This window comes from Amorphotheca resinae (genome assembly GCF_003019875.1).
Source record: "Amorphotheca resinae ATCC 22711 unplaced genomic scaffold M430scaffold_5, whole genome shotgun sequence".
In the NCBI taxonomy this organism is placed as follows: Eukaryota; Fungi; Ascomycota; class Leotiomycetes; order Helotiales; family Amorphothecaceae; genus Amorphotheca; species Amorphotheca resinae.
In genome coordinates, this window is record NW_020194475.1 from 875,047 (window position 1) to 891,199 (window position 16,153).

The following is a 16,153-nucleotide window of genomic DNA, read 5'->3' on the forward strand; positions in this document are numbered from 1 at the left end:
ATTGAGTCTGTGAGGACGAGGATCCAAATCCCTTGTTTTCACCAGCAGTCGAGGGGGAGCTTAATTTGGAAGTCTCTTGCGGGAAGTTGTTGGTTTTTTGCGTTGCTTAGTGATCTTTCCCTTTACGACATGATGATATTAGAGATCTGCCGGATTCTAGACAGGGAGGGAGCGAGACTTACTCTGGTAGTAGCAGAAGATGCACGAGCTCCCGCTTTATGACCTTGAGGACACTAGCACGCCTCACGTTAGCTGTTTATCAAAGTTTGGGCATAAGGGAGTGGCTTACTCCGCAAATACAATCAGAAGCTGCGCAAGCTCTGCCCTGTGCCTTGGCTGCGGTAGGTCCTTGCTGTTTGAGGTGATACACCGGCGGGTATGGGCTTTCATAGGCAGGTCTGGGGGAACTCTGACCCGGCTGACGGAGTCGAGGGTACAAGCTTTTGTAAGGGCGAGGGACCGATCCAGAGTTGTCTTCATAGCCAAAGTGGCCTTTATAGTCAACGTGCATCTCATAGCGAGTAACGTTGCCCGTGGCAGCCATTGTGTTATATCCACGGGCTGCAAGGGTGGAGATCCACACCTGTCTCAAGGCTTCGACTTTGGTGAATGTTTTATCGAAGAACTCTTCGGGGCGAGTGTGAATGACTGCTGTTACTCCTGTGCTGCCAACTCTAATGGAAGAGACATCGACAGGCAAGTGGCTCACCTGAGCTATCTGGAAAGCGAACATCTGAAGATCTAAGCCCCAATCAACCTTTGAGTGGCTCAACTTCAGAAGGTTTTCGATGATGAGAGCAGCGGGGGTATTCTCTATGCTCATGCCCGGGGGCAATGCACGACGTTCGAGAGGAAGGGTGAAGGTGGACACACGGGGAGGGGCTTCATTGAGAGTGGCGCCGAGGGCTTCGAGGTCGGGGCAATGCTTCCAAACGTGGCCGATGCTGCTGCAAAGCGCACAGCAAATGCTGCTTGCAGTTGGGGAGGAGGACATTGTTATGTGTGTGTGAGGAGGGTTTGCTTTGTGTGGGGTTGTGGTGAGGGAGGAAGTTGTGTGGGGAGTAGATGGATGGAGTCGGGATAAAGGGTTAGCGAGATCTTTTTTATAGTTCTGGATGGTGAGAAGATAGGCTAAAGCTAAGCTTAGCCAATAGAGTCACCAGGTTGTTATTCACAAAAGTGAATTGGTTGTCGAAATGGGACGGATGGGGGGAGCAAAGAAGGGGTAGCGAAATAAACGAGCCCCTTTCTACGTTTACCAACAACAACCACGTTATTTGACAAGACACAGTGATTGAACAAGGTACAGATATGGCCCTCTTTCAATTATTGGAACTGAACTAATAATGGATCTAGGAACAGACACATTCTCCTCTGCAATTATTGGATCTAAGATAATAACGGAGCTAAGAACAGGCAAGTTCTCATTCACAACTATTAGAACTCAGTAAATAACGGGTCTAGATACAAGCACCTTCTTCCTTACAATCTCCCAAACCAACATAATAACGGATATCAAAACAATCAAGTTCTTCTTTACAATTATTGGATCTGAGTTGATAACGGATCTCAAAACAAATACGTTTTTCTCTACAATTCTTAGATCTGAGTTGATAACGGATCTCAAAGTTAGTACGTTCTTCTTTACACTTCTTAGATCTGAATTAGTAACAGGTCTAGAAATATGCACCTTCTCCCTTACAATTCCCTAAATCAACCTAATAGCGGATCCAAATCAAGCACATTCTTCTTTGCAATTATTAGATCTGTTGAATGACAGATCCAAGCAAGTTCTCTCTTACAATCCTCTATACCAATATAATAACGGATCTAGAGAAGAGTACCTTCTCCCCACGATTCTTGGAGCTAAGTTAACGGATCTAAAAGCAAGCAGCCCTCCCTTACAATCCTCTAATCCAAGCTGACAGCGGATCTAGAGAGGAGCACGTTCTCCCCTGCATTCTTGGAACTCAGTCAACGGATATAAAAAAAAGTACATTCTCCTCTACAGTTCTCTAAGCCAAGCTGACCGTGTCTAGAGAGGAGCAAGTGCTTCTTTACAAGCAGGTATTTGAACTAGGCTAATGATATCTAGATACAACCGTATTAGCACCCAAACAACAGAGCAATGGATCTAAAAGCAAGCTCCTCAACACCAAGGCAACACTGAACCAAAGAGCGATGGGTTGTGGGTGTTGCCTTGGTGTTGAGGAGATTGTCTTTTAGATCTGTTGTACCACCAGTGCAACACCCAAGCAACCTAATACTCTCATCTAGAACAAGTACCTTCTCCCTTACAATCCTCTAAGCCAAGCTAACAACGGATCTAGAGACAATCAAGTTCTTCCTTTACAAGCAAATATCGGAACTGAATTGATACCGATGTCTATAAACAAGCACCTTACCCTCACGACCCTCCTAAGCAACCTAATAACGAATGCCAAAACAAGTGTCTTTTTCCTCATAATCATCTAGCCCGACCTAACAACGGGTCTACAAACAAGTATGTTCTTCTTTACAAGTATTGGATATAACTGAGTTGATAACGGTATCTAGAAACTCAATACCAATCAACACCCAAGCAACCCAATGACGGATCCAAAAACAAACTCCTCAACACCAATCCAACACGACACACCCAAGGTGCTAGAGTCTGGACCTCGCTTGTTATCATGTATATAGACACACTTTGACACCTAGCTTTCAATTCTACAGACTTCAACACACATACATATATCAAGGGAGCCATTAGCTGGTTTTATATTTGGTTATGAGCAGTATACCTTCTCAATAGAAGAAAGATTGCCAATAAAGTGAAAAACAAAGCCCTGGCCGATCGTGCAAGCTGTTGAAGAGATATCCAAGCATTTCACCACTCAGCTACAGAAGAGCGAGCATTGTTATGTTATGACTTTTGCTTATAATACAATTCATTCATTCATTCATTGTACAAGCAGGAATGAGGTCGAAGACCATGTTATTATGATTTGAGGGTTGTAGGAAGTGCGATTGTGGATGTGGTATTCAATCATGTGGCAGCCCTAAAAGTATGAATGAGAAATTCGAGGATGGATAACTGTTAACTTCGTGTGAGGTGTCGAAGTCAGAGAAAGATGAATATGGGGAGGGACGATCATCTCACTCAATATATACCTATTTGGAATCATGAGGGTTCATACGAACATGCTTCCAAAGAGGAGGGTTGAAGGTAGAATGGGATCCAAGAGCAGATGCTAATCTTCGACGAAGCAGATTCACTTCATTGTCAAATTCACCTCGAGGATATGCTTGAAGTTTGAACACATGGGGCCAGATTTGGAATCGAGGACGCATGGATCCTTATGATATATATATTCAAACAGCGGGCTTTCTCCAAAAGAGATGTATGCATCGAATACTTATATGCAAAGCCTAGATCCCTCCCTAATATGCGAACTTGTACTTCAAAAACTACATGATTGTGCCTGGATGCCATGTCAACGCCGTTTCCCCCACGCTAAATGCAATCAGATTTTATACCACGCTTCGATCATAGTTCGCCATCATGCGCATCTGTTGGTATCCCCTCACTGGCCGGCAGCACTGGGGTCTCGGGAGCTTCTGCGATTGCTCGCAAGCCGTCTTCTTCCACTGTGCCTACGAAGGCACGCTTGATGAATTGCAGCCAGACTTTGTTCTTCTTGAGCTGCTTGCGACGGCGCTTCCTGTGCTTCTTCTTCTTCTTCTTCTTCTTCTTTCCCCCGTTCATATCATTATCTTCATAATCGTCATCGTCATCGTCGTCGGCATCAGAATCATCTTCGACTTCCTCATCAAATTCCTCGACGCGAAGCTCGTCAACTTGGTCTCCTTTCACGGGCTTATACTGGCCGATCCTGTGAGCGAGTTCGATGTAACTCCGCACAGTCATATCTTTCAGCTTGTAGGTCGGGTCGGTGGATGTGTCATATTCAATCTTGTACTCGAAAGGGTTCGGTTTTGCAATCTTCTTCGGATCCTCGCCATGGTGCTTGCCTTTTCGCCATTTATCTGCGTCAACATCATCTTCAGGGACTTCGGTTTTGGTGAAGTCGTTGTTGATGAATGTTAAGTTTGCAACGTATTGTTTGTAGCCAAGCATGGTCAATGTTTGAGGGGAATAAGCGGGGCCCGGAGGGGACTTCTTCGAGGGCGGGGGCGGAATAACAAGATCAGGGTTCGACGGTTTCTTCTTGTGCTTCTTGCCTTTTTTCTTTTTCTTCTTCTTGCCAACAGACTCATCATCTACCCCAGGACTTGTCTCGGTATCGTCAACATCATCCTCATAATCTTCAACGTACATCTCGGCCTCCTCGACAGGCCGATCAATCTGCTGACTAGTCCCTGATTTTGGGCGGACATCTGTCCAGACTTTTTCATTTTCAAGTCCGGTAATGTTGTACTCTATTATCCGGAGAGTTGGGAAGTAATTCGGCACCACGCTGGGAGAAACGAAGGTGGTGTGGAACCGTTCCCCCCATGGGCCGCCGATCTTTTTAAGAGCCCTTTCCTTCTTGCTCTTCTTCCCCTTCTTCTTTTTCGAAGAATCTTCATCCTTTATGGCAGCAGCTGGATTTGGAAGGTCAGACCAATTATCACGTAACTCTTCCAGGTAGTCATTGGCAGACTCGATCGTGAACTCGTCGTCCATGCTGGACCGTACAGCTTGAAGAGCAGACGGATTGTCTCCAAGAAGGACAAGATCAATCTCATCTGTATCTTGGAACATGAAATGGTCAATGTTCATGTGGCCGTAGAGGCCGCCTATGACAACATCGCGATATTGTCGAAGCCACAGAGTGTATTTCTGCCAACAAGTCTCGTCCCAGAGCTGCTTGCTTCCAGTTCGAGCAGGAGGGACGTGGCCCATGAGGATTGCCTTCATGCCGCGTTCCCGCATGAATCCCAACTGGATTCGAAGCCATTCCATATGTTCGTAGCCAGGCTCAGACCGTAAAGCACAGCCGTCAACCGCAGCGTTACGATCGAAGAAGTAGAGAGTGTTGAGACTGAAGACCGCCAATTTGTTAGGGATTACTTCGACGTAAAACCAGCCACCTCGCTCGAAGCCATGCGTCTGCTCCTCCGGTATGAAGCTGCTCCAGATACGGCTGAATTCCTTGAGCCACTTGTTGGGTCCCGAAGAGAGGATATTGTGCGGCAGGATATCATTGTTGCCAAACGTGGGCACAATAGGGATTGAAAAGGCGTCGCCGCCCTCGCCCCAGACATCTCGGAACTTCTCCACGATCCATCTGTTGGTGCTCAGCACTTCGGCTTCCTTTCGAGGAATCTTCTCATCGTTGTCGTGCCGCGCCGAGTCGCCCGTCCATACCACGAAATCGATATCATCCTTGATATTCTCCGCGATCCATTTGAAGGTCGCGTTCACCAGCGAGAAGGGGGTATCGCAGTCGGTGGTTTCAGCGCCGTACGTGCCCGCAGTGCCCTTTCCACGATGGCAGGCGTCGTTCTCTTCGGTCGACGAATAAACCTTGTAGAAGGGATCTGGATGGAGATCTGGAGCTGGTCAGCATGGGTCGCCAGATAAGAGTTCGTGGACCAGGGACGAGCGCACCAGTGATGTGCAAGAATCTGCCCTGCAGTCGTCGTTGCGAGGTTTCGGGTTGAGGGTGTGAATCTTTCAGGTCCTCCAATGGCGCCTGCAGATCGGCCTGGCTCCCACCTCCGCGGACAGGTGTTGCATGTACAACATCGCGGGTGAGCCACGCTGCAAAGAGAAGGGCGGCGTTGAAACGCATCTTGGGCAACCCAATGCACCTTGAATCAAGAGGCTCTTTTCTTGCACCGGGGAAACCATTGACATTCTTCGCGGAGACTCGCGTGCGCCGTTTGCGGGTTTAGTTTGCCTTCTGGCAGGATGAACGGTACCTAGAGAGCAGGCCGGCGGGAAGGCCACCGCTTGTCTCGACAGCTTGTTTCCGGGATGGCAAAAGACTCAGCGGTGCATCTACCTCAATAGATATATCTATAGAGACATAGATATCCTATACACACGAGAAGAGAAGACGGCAAATGGACAGAGGAGATCTGGGAACTATTCTCTTATACACTACTCCTATATACAGCGCGGCAACCTTGTGATCTACGCCCTGAAGCTCTTAAGGCTCAAGGGATCTGCCCGCCAACCACCCCCAAACCGCCACGCCTCACTGTCGCTGTGTTCTTGCAAGTCTGTGGTTCAGCCAATCAATGGCACACGTGGAGGAACGGACGTCGTGTTGACGAGGAGCCGCGAAGCCGCGAAGCAGCAGCGTGTTTCTTTTCCAGGCATGAGCATTGAAAGGCTGGAGGGCTTGACTCCTGACCCTGCATTATCGTACTCCTCACGCGACAGTACGCATGGATAGTACATATCTAGATGAGGGCATTGTCTCACTCTTCCGGGGCTCCTATCAGATCTTGAAAAGCGGATGCAAAAGCGCAAAAGCAGAAGGCCTTGACGTATTACGCTGTAAGAGAATGAATTGTTGGCCATGAGTAGGTATCCTACCGAGTTGACTCCATTCGCCAACTCCGTTGTCAAAGATTATCTTGGCCCTTTTGACCTACGGTACTTGGAAAGCCAATCTGATAACTGACATCTTGTGCATGTCTCGTGAACATGGCCGCTAAGTACTAAAAGCCTTGTCTACCTGACCTTACCTAAGGTAGTAACTTGAGCAAGGGCCCTATCTAGCAAATCAGGGCCCAAGGCTAATTGTTCCCTTTTCTGATACGCCCCACATGTTCTTCTCATAAGCAGCTATCAATCAAAATACGACATCCGAATACTAACGAACAGTAAATGGCGTTGTGGCGGAGTGGTTAACGCGACAGCCTAGAAAGCTGTTTCCTTCGGGAGCACAGGTTCGAGTCCTGTCAACGTCGCTATGGAATTACCTTTTTGGACTTTTTCTTTCTCATTTTTTTCTGGTTTTGGTATAATTTTTTGGAAAATTCAAAGACGCGAATAGTTGCCTCTTCTTCCGCTTCAAGCGCCCTAGTCGACATCAAACACGCAAAACAAGGCGTTGTGGCGGAGTGGTTATCGCGACAGCCTAGAAAGCTGTTTCCTTCGGGAGCACAAGTTCGAATCTTGTCAACGTCGTCTCGGATTTTCTTTTTGCTTCTTCCCTATTTTTTATCGCGATTATTTTTCTCTCCTGAGGTCTCAGACCTTGACTACTTTCCCCCTTCCCAGATTTCTGAGCATCCTTTTGCTTGCTTTATACCAAGCGTTTACTATAATATAACAGGACCCTTTCTACGTTTGAATTTTTCTCTGGTCTCCAATCTTAATTGAGATCTGGGCGTGGGACGGGTACGCGAAACAACCTCCTAGCCTTCCCCCCTTTCTTTTCAGTCCCCCAAAATCCAACTCTCGTGCCTCGACCCTTGGGTGCAAGGACTGGCAGATCGACAGAAAGACTTTTGAAAATCTTTTAGAATATACATCATCTCTTTATTCTACTCGTGAAAATATCTGTCGGACAGACGACTATAATACTACGTAGAGGTATTTTCTAAACAACTCCTTTACTTATTTGACTTCTTTTTATCCTAAACACCCCTCCCCCCTTTCTTGACACCCTTTCGAGCAGCAGTTGCCATACATGATTGCACGCACTGTCTTCTGCATGAATTCGACTGGACTATTAATACTAGAAATCTCAATCCCTCATCCCCCAAAACACACCAGCCGTTGGCAACACCGGACAAACAAATCGATCTAATATATCTTCATCTCACAGCTACCCTCTCTTAGTTGTTCTTCTTAGCCACCTTCTTCCCAACCTTCTTGAAGGGCTTCTGTAAGGCACCGCCAACCTTGCCCATCAGTCCGAACAGCGGACCGAACCCGAAGGTCCAGCCCCTGATCCTCACCGTGTAGATGAAGAAGTAGACCAGGACCCAGTTGCTCACGCAGAAGCCCAGGAAGATACCGAAGTAGCCCCACTTGTCCTTCGGCAAGATGTTGAGGGTGCGCATGTAGTCGACCCCGTTCGAGTATTGGCAGTATCCGCAGTTCGACGTGGCGTCGGGGTTGGTGAGGTAGCCGCCTGCTCGGTTGACGAAGTCCTGCGCGTATGCGGAACAGGTGGAGCCCGGGGGCGGGTTGAAGTAAGCGGCTTCTTGAGGAGAGCAGCGCACGGGAGTGTGGTTTAGAGTCGCGGCTAGGACGCCACCGATCCAGTACGTGGACGGGTTCAGATAGTACACCCAGTATCTCCAGAAGACCGAGAGCTGGTCATATGGTCGGACGACACCGTTGAAGAGCGAGAACATCACGAAGAAGAATGGTAGGACGTTGGAAATGACCATGAAAGAAGGTGCGAAGGCACAGATCCATTGACCCCAGCTAGCTTGGAAGAAGAACTACTTTTATCAGTAAAAGTTCATAATAGTGGAGGTAGATGACCTACGAAAAGAAGCGTCATCAGATAGACGTAGCCAGAGGTTGAAGTGCCTCCGGGAAGTCCAGTAGGCCAGTACCAAGCAGCCCAATAAATTGTTGCACTAACGACTGCAATTGGGATCTCGGCAACTATTTGAGCAGTACAGAATGCGACCCAACCATAAATTCTGGACGGAAGCTCTCGTGCTTCCCAGAGTGCTCGGTTTTGGTAGAACTTCGGTACCACGGCATTGACCACAGTTGGCGGAATGAGCAGGATTATATACAATGTGAACATCCTGAGACAGTTAGCGACGAGTCTGATATGTTTCTAACAGCAAGGCAGGGACTAAATAACACTAACCTGTCTTGCATATCTGTGACAGAGTAACCCATTTGCCAGAACGTGAAGCCATTGAAGATACCAATAATGACCGAAACAAACAACTTTCCATAAAGATAAGAAGGATCCCTCCAATACTGTATAAACAATCGCTTCGTGAGTTCAGTAATTTGGAGCCATGTGGGCGACGCAAATTCTGACTGTGAGGTAGCCGGTGGTGGGGGGATTTTGCCTCGCTCCGTCTTGATTCTTTGGATTTCCTCCAAAATTTGTTTGGAATTTTCAGAGTTGAGCCATTCCTCGTTCCAATTCAATTGCTTACCGTCTTTCTGCTTGTTAGACTTTGCTGCAGTTTCTAAAATGAATTCCGCAACGTTTTTCTCAGGGGGGCAATGGACTCCTCTATCAGCGAAATATTTGACAACAGCTGAGCCGTTCTCTCCGACGGGTCCAAAATAGAAGGTGTTGCCTCCCGGGTTGAGAGCAAGGATCATATCGAATTCCTGGATGAGGATCGAGGAAGGCTGGTGAATAGTACAAACAATGGCCTGGCCAGCACTTGCTAATTTCTTGAGGAACCGCACAATGCTGTAAGCAGATTGAGAGTCAAGTCCAGAGGTTGGTTCATCCAGGAAGAGTAGGAGACTGGGCTTGGCAGCAAGTTCAACCCCAATAGTAACTCGCTTGCGTTGCTCCACTCCAAGACACCTGACAAGAGCGTCTTGTATAGGGCCAAGTTCGAGGAGATCAATGATTTTGTCGACATATGCAATTTTATCCGCTCTTGAAATATTACTCTCTTGTCGGAGAATAGCAGAGAATTCTAGGGCTTCTCGAACAGTGGCAGTCCCATCGTGGAGATCCATCTGCTCGCAGAATCCGGTACCCCTCTGGAATTCTGTGCCCAGTGGTCGGCCATCGACAAGCATATCTCCAGTGACTACACCCGTTTTCTGGCGCTGTGACAGTGTGTTCAGGAGAGTAGTCTTGCCAGCTCCTGAGGCTCCCATAAGAGCGACCATGACTCCAGGTTTCGCGTAGCCATTGACCTTGTTGAGTAGCTTACGCTCTCCTCCCATGTATGGGACAGTATACTCGATATTCTCCCAAGTGAAAACGCTTTCGGATCCTGAAATCTGCTGCATCGCATCATCTTCGCCGCCATCGAGGGTACCACTGGAAGGCAGACTAGGCTTCCTATCACCGCTCTCAATGTCTGTGGGTGCAGCAGCAGATTTCAGTGCTCGTTTGGCAGCTTTGGATCGCTTGAACTCAAGAGCCCCACCACCACCTGAGGTGAAATCAAAAAGTTCGGTGGCAATGGCAGTTACTAGAATATAAAGAACAGTCCAAGCAATTAGAACACCAAAATTCCTCCAGAGATGTGACCGCGTGTAATTAAACGAGGTCTCTAAATATCTCGCGCCTGGTACACTCAGGGACCCTAATTCCGCACCGGGAAAGGCGCAGCCTTGGTAGGCAGAATTGCCATATCCCGGGCCATTTGGGACTATCTCAGCTGGAGCACAAGCCATGTCTTTGTTGTAAAACTCGCTGGTTACGACAGCTTCGAAACTATAAGAAAGAGGATTTATATAGTATATCCAACCGAACCAGATATAATCACTTATCAATTGAGGCTTAGGAATAACGTATCCGGTGTAGATGCTGTCAAGATACCGTTAGAAAACTGATAATCTAGAATGCTATGAAGTACTTACATTAGAAGATTGAGGGCGATACCAGAAAACCGGACCGCATCATCAATGGCCGGGGAGAGCGCTGCGAACATGCGGTAGAGAGACGTGATGCAGAGAGTCGTGAGATAGATGAAGAGAAAATATATCCAGAACTTGCTGGCATCAACATCGAGCTCGGCCAAGAAATACTAGAATACACATCAGCACACTGTAGTCCAACATCAGTATTACTGTACTTACCATGACAATCGAGAATGGAATAACCTGGATGAATATCATGGGAATATCTTGCAATACTCTTCCAATCACGACTGCCGACGGACGATAGAAAGCGTAATCCTTGTGTCTGGCAATGATAGCTCTCCCGGAGATAGCTTTCATCAACTCAGACAGTTGCAGCCAACCCAAGAAAAGAATTGAGAAGAAAAGAGAACCACCTCTTGAGAAGGCACCTCCGGTATTAGTTGATTGCCCAAAAAAGAGTGAGCCAACAATCAAGGAGTTAGAGATGATAATGAAGAACTTCGTGTAGAGAGTAGGCTTGTCTCCCCATGTGAGCCAGAACTCACGTCTGGTACAGGCAAGAACCTGTCGAACGAAGGAGACCGTGTAACTAGAGTTTTTCGAAACAGTCTTCGACTTCGTTTCTTGGACCGATTCCTTGAATTGTCGTGCATCGGCATAGTCGCTCTCCTTGAGTGCCCTTTCATAGTCTTCGACGTCCTTCAAAACCTTCTTATACGCATCACTCTCGCGGAAGGCCTTCTCCAGCTCAACAGGTCCCTTTGGAATTGGCCCGTCGAAATCTTTCCGGAATCTTCTTTCGGTTGGATCAGTACAGGCAGTTAAAAAGTCCGGAGTCGTCTGCCTATCCGGGCAATAATAACCCAGATCCTGGAAATAACGCTTGGCTTCGTTGGCTCGTCCCGCAAATACCATTCGCCCCTCATCAATGACCAATACCTTGTCCATCAATTCATAAATACCTTCACCAGCCTGGTAGAGGGTGACAAAGGTGGTCCTGTTGCTGATATCCGTCATAATTCGTAGTGACTTAGCATAATCGAGAGCCGTTGAAGCATCTAATCCACGGGTTGAATTATCCCACGCCGCAACACTACTCTTTGTGGCAAGAGTCTCAGCAATGGAAACACGTTTGCGCTCACCACCCGAAACTCCTCGCACATAAGCCTGTGTTATATCAGTTGCCGTTTCTCAATCCGCCAGAAGAGGGGGGAGGGGGAAGAACTTACATCGCCAACGAGAGTGTGAAGGGTATGTGAGATTCCAAATACCTTCAGCAAAGCGGAAATGATAATTGGAATCTCTCCCTTCTCATGTTTCTTCGTCTTATTCAGAAGGGAAAACTGGAGCGTCTGGCCTACAGTGAGAGTGGGAAAGTGCTGATCATCTTCTTCGTTGTAGTTGACCTCTCCTCTAAATTTCTTTTTCTGCTCTTTGGCTGGAATACCACCGTACAGCACTTCTCCAGTGACGCTGGCAAAACTTTCCCGTTTGTTGGCAATGGCCTTTAAAAATGTACTGCATCCGCTGCCGGGTCGGCCGAGAACCATGAGCATCTCTCCATCTCTCACAACACCAGTAAAATCGTGTATCAGGACGCGTTTTGCTCCATGAGACCCCGGCTTTGGTAGGAAGGGTATGTATTTTGTAAGGATCTTATAGAGATCAGGTCCAAAAGTCTACATATAGGAGTCATTAGCTTCAGATTCTCATGCTATAGAACTTTGGAAGAATGAAGCCAAGCAAAATTTTGAATAGACGAAAATGATGCTTTCAATGATCTGGCTGCATGGATACAATAACTCTGGTCATTCAGTTCCACTCAATTTCATTCCGAAATTAGTACATGCAAGAGATGCCAATGCGATGCGATCAAACTTGGAGTAGAGCCGCAGACAGTGGCCCTGAAGAAATGTGGGGAGGGGTATACTTACACCAATAATAGCAGAGGGTAATGTTTTGACGAAGGTTGCCGTCGAGCCAACTCCCTCAACTGTGAGATTCTTGTATACCACTCCAATCTTCTTGGCAGACCCTGCGGAAGTCCTTTTCTCAAGGTGCCCATCCTTTAGGAACTCTCCGAGTTCGAATCCGTCACCATCCCCCTTCTCTTCTCCTTGTGCCTCGACATCTTGGGCCGTACGACGGCTCGCGCCAGTCGAAGTTTTCCTGAGTCCGAAAGATGCTCGTCTACGCCTGTCTTCTGTCCTTTGAGTCCGAGTCTTAGATAGTTCCGTGAGCTGGTGGCGCAGTTCTTCGAAATCTTGCATAGCTTCTTCTAGATTGACCGGGCGTCCAATATCGCGTTCACCCCAAGCCCCATCCCGACTGACATCGGCCCCAGTAGACTGGGCTTGCGATGCCTCCTCTGGTTCATGAGGGCGTTCTCCGGTCTCATCAACATGGTGCAGAGGAATGCGAGGCCCCTCATTGCGAGTGCGGCCCTCAGCACTCTCCGCGAACATGCGGTTATTCTGCGATGGAAACATGGTGGGAGTATAAAGTCACCGCAGAAAAGCCTATGAACGGATTGTGGGCAGGAGAAAGCGTTTATATCACAGTAACTCAAACTCATAAGACTGAGACACAAGCAAGGGTACAACAGGCACAGGGTCCCAAACTTCCCCGAGCCGGTCTGAAAGGAAAGTAGAGACGAACAATGAAAGGGTCAAGAAAAAGCTTACGGTGCAACACCAAAAAGGCACAGTCAGCGAAAGCAATTATTCCGATTAGCAAGCAACATATTCGTAATGAGGATTGATGAGCAGCTCCAGCCCTCGAGGGGGCTGTAGTCGAAGAGCGGAGCTGGTTCGAACCATTGTGGATTATCAAGCCGCATCGATCCCCAAAGTATCCAAGTAGTAAGCAAGTAAGCAAATAAGATTGAGGGGAGGACAGGGCGATAAGGACGGATTTCGGGGATAAGGAAAGTCCGTATATTTCTAATCTTCTTGAAGTTCTGCTTGGGCGGTAAGATGTAGAGTAAGGCCGTTGGCTAACTTGATTTCATCTCGTAGTTGCGTTATAGTCGAAATCGGCAGAGGAGGGCTCTCCACACTTTGGCAAATCCGACGACGCGACACCCACAATGATCTCATAGCAAAGTGACGTTCCATTAAGCGTGACGATACCCACCCCATGAACCGAAGTCCTAGCCAGTCGCAGTATCGACAACAAACATGACGCCCCGGGTTTTCGTAGTTTTTTGACTTCCAAGAATGGCCATCGTTAAGCGCTAGTCTAGCTAGTGCTTGGACCGATATAAAAGCTTCTTCGGATTTTTATCTCCACCGCCATTGTACGGAGTATAGGGAGGTCGGTACAACATACTCCGTGCAAGTATTTCCCGGGGCCACACTTCGTATTGCCTGTCCAATATCTTCGATTCGTTACGATTTCTCTTCTCCCTTTGGAAACGTGCTTTGAAATCCAGCTCGATAAATTCCATGTAGCGAGAACACCCTGGTCGACGGGGATTCGGACATTTGAGAGTAGTTGCGCACAAGAAAATGCCGTTTCTTGGATAACTAACGGCTTGCTATATTGACGAACAGGACAAGTCGTGCATTCAAAGGTAACAAATCGCTCTTGGTTCTCGGTCTGGAAGCCCGAAGTCGTGACGTCTTTTGGGATACGCATAGAACAAGGGTCGTCTGACTCGTGGCTAGTCCCCCGCCACGCTTTCGAATTCCAGTCTATGGATGCGCTTTTGCTCGATGCCGATAGTGGGACAGTGGGACTCAGAGTTCTGGCTATGCTTGGCGGGCGGGGCCGTTGTATGCTTTGATATGCCGTGAAGTGATATAGGACAAGAAGCCGCAGTGAATTCTTTGTTGCAACCTTCTCTGGGTCCGGTCCATTTTTAGGTCCCCTCTACCAACATTGAAATAGCGGCCACCTTCCAGCTTCCTGGCCGCGAATCGAGCAAGAGCCTCAAAGCGGCAGTCAAACCACAGGGAGCGGGTCTAAAGAACGAGGTGCGGTCTTCTAGAAACACGAAGAAATGTATGTCGGTAGGGAACTTGGGATGAATACTTGGCCTTCCACGGGATGAAGATATTGTGCTCTGGAAAGCCCATCATGACCGAGCGCCTGCTGTGACACTATAGTCGAACTCCTGGGAATCTTTCTTGTTCCTTGACGCAGTTGCATATTGTTCTTGTGAATCCTCTGGGCATGTCGCCCCAAACCCGGAAACTGGTGTCTTCAAAGCTGTACATGCAATCTGATAGATGAAGCTCTCCTCCTCTTTTACCCGTGAGGTTATTACTTAACCTGCATCTAGAAAATACCGTACTGAATCCAAAACAGAGGATATCTTCTAAGGGAAAAGAGAGAGTAAATCTCGGAGGTTTCGGAACTTCGGAGGAAGCCTAGCATCATGATCAAAAAAGAGGGCCTATTAACGTTAGTAGAGATAGAATCATCCGGGAGATCTCAGAGGGGGAACAGGAGAGGAGTAGCAAGTTACTTATATTGTGGAGGCTTCTATTGGGATTGTGAATTGAAAGAGAGCAAACGCCTTCCTTGGAGTCCCAAGAAGCGGGGACACCCCACCCCAGAAAGGCACGTGTAGAGCTCGCTACCAAAAGTAGCCGGAATTCAACATCAACAGCATATGTAGACAGCAAATGATTGGGGAAAAGGTAATTAGATGAAAATTTCACCCAATAAAAAAAAATTGCAAAAATTGGACGCTGTGGGAATTGAACCCACGACCTTTCATAATCACGTTCTGGAGTACATGCGAAACGAAAATCATACCCCTAGACCAAGCGCCCTATTATATGCTTTCTTTTTGAAAATGCGCCTTACTCAATCATATATGCACATCGCAACCAGTGAGGCAAAAATATTTCAACGTTCAGCTGACCATCAGGTATTTCTACCCACTACCCGCTTCACTCAACATATTATGGCCGGTTGGTGTAGTTGGTTATCACGTTTGCTTAACACGCAAAAGGTCCTGGGATCGAACCCCAGACTGGTCAGTGGCCTATATTTCGATCATTCTTTTTTGTCTTTTATGAGAAGTCCAGAACTTGCTGTGAGTCTGTGGAAGCACAGCTAGGGCTTTGTTTTTGAGTTTTTAGTCCCGGCAAGGTGCGAGAAGTATTTCTACCTGTACAATGCCACCGCAAAACATATCACGGCCGGTTGGTGTAGTTGGTTATCACGTTTGCTTAACACGCAAAAGGTCCTGGGATCGAACCCCAGACTGGTCAATGGCACATTCATTTTGCTTTTTTTTTGTCCTTTGCTACACGGCTCAGAGTTGAGTACTTGGTGTGGAAACCATTACAAAACATTTGTTTTAAGATTTTAGCCCCAGCAAGGTTCAGGAAGCATTTATACCTACCTTATACGATGCCAACACACAACATATCACGGCCGGTTGGTGTAGTTGGTTATCACGCTTGCTTCACACGCAAGAGGTCCTGGGATCGAGTCCCAGACTGGTCATTACCTTCAAATTCTCTTTTTTTCTTGTCATGTTAGACATGGAATCTGCCAAATTTCCTGTAAGGGCTTTGCTTTTTCAATTTTGGATCCGGCACAAGCATGGATGCACTTCTATCTATACATCAGTTCTTTTCACATCAATACGGCCGGTTGGTGTAGTTGGTTATCACGTTTGCTTAACACGCAAAAGGTCCTGGGATCGAACCC

The 16,153-nt window shown here is 47.4% G+C and overlaps 3 protein-coding genes across 3 annotated transcripts; all 3 read right to left on the bottom strand.

Moving 5' to 3' along the window:
- Positions 1-161: 161 nt before the first annotated feature.
- M430DRAFT_58132 (hypothetical protein) lies at positions 162-1,261 on the bottom strand. Its single transcript, XM_024868712.1, has one exon. The coding sequence runs from the start codon at positions 992-994 to the stop codon at positions 260-262; it is 735 nt and encodes a 244-aa protein (XP_024721539.1). The 5' UTR covers positions 995-1,261; the 3' UTR covers positions 162-259.
- Positions 1,262-3,529: 2,268 nt separating this feature from the next.
- Positions 3,530-5,780, bottom strand: M430DRAFT_27332 (hypothetical protein; the record flags this gene model as incomplete). The annotated part of the gene is made up of 2 exons (XM_024865580.1): positions 3,530-5,538; positions 5,597-5,780. 2 exons carry the CDS (start codon positions 5,778-5,780, stop codon positions 3,530-3,532), a joined length of 2,193 nt encoding a protein of 730 aa, XP_024721540.1.
- Positions 5,781-7,782: 2,002 nt separating this feature from the next.
- M430DRAFT_100196 (hypothetical protein) lies at positions 7,783-12,972 on the bottom strand (the record flags this gene model as incomplete). Its single annotated transcript, XM_024860615.1, has 7 exons — positions 7,783-8,397; positions 8,445-8,715; positions 8,781-10,427; positions 10,481-10,647; positions 10,700-11,650; positions 11,713-12,162; positions 12,418-12,972. The coding sequence occupies 7 exons, from the start codon at positions 12,970-12,972 to the stop codon at positions 7,783-7,785; spliced, it is 4,656 nt and encodes a 1,551-aa protein (XP_024721541.1).
- Positions 12,973-16,153: the final 3,181 nt, after the last annotated feature.

Excerpts from the sequence above, each read along its gene's own strand:
- M430DRAFT_58132 (XM_024868712.1), bottom strand. The coding sequence starts at position 994 with ATGTCCTCCTCCCCAACTGCAAGCAGCATTTGCTGTGCGCTTTGCAGC.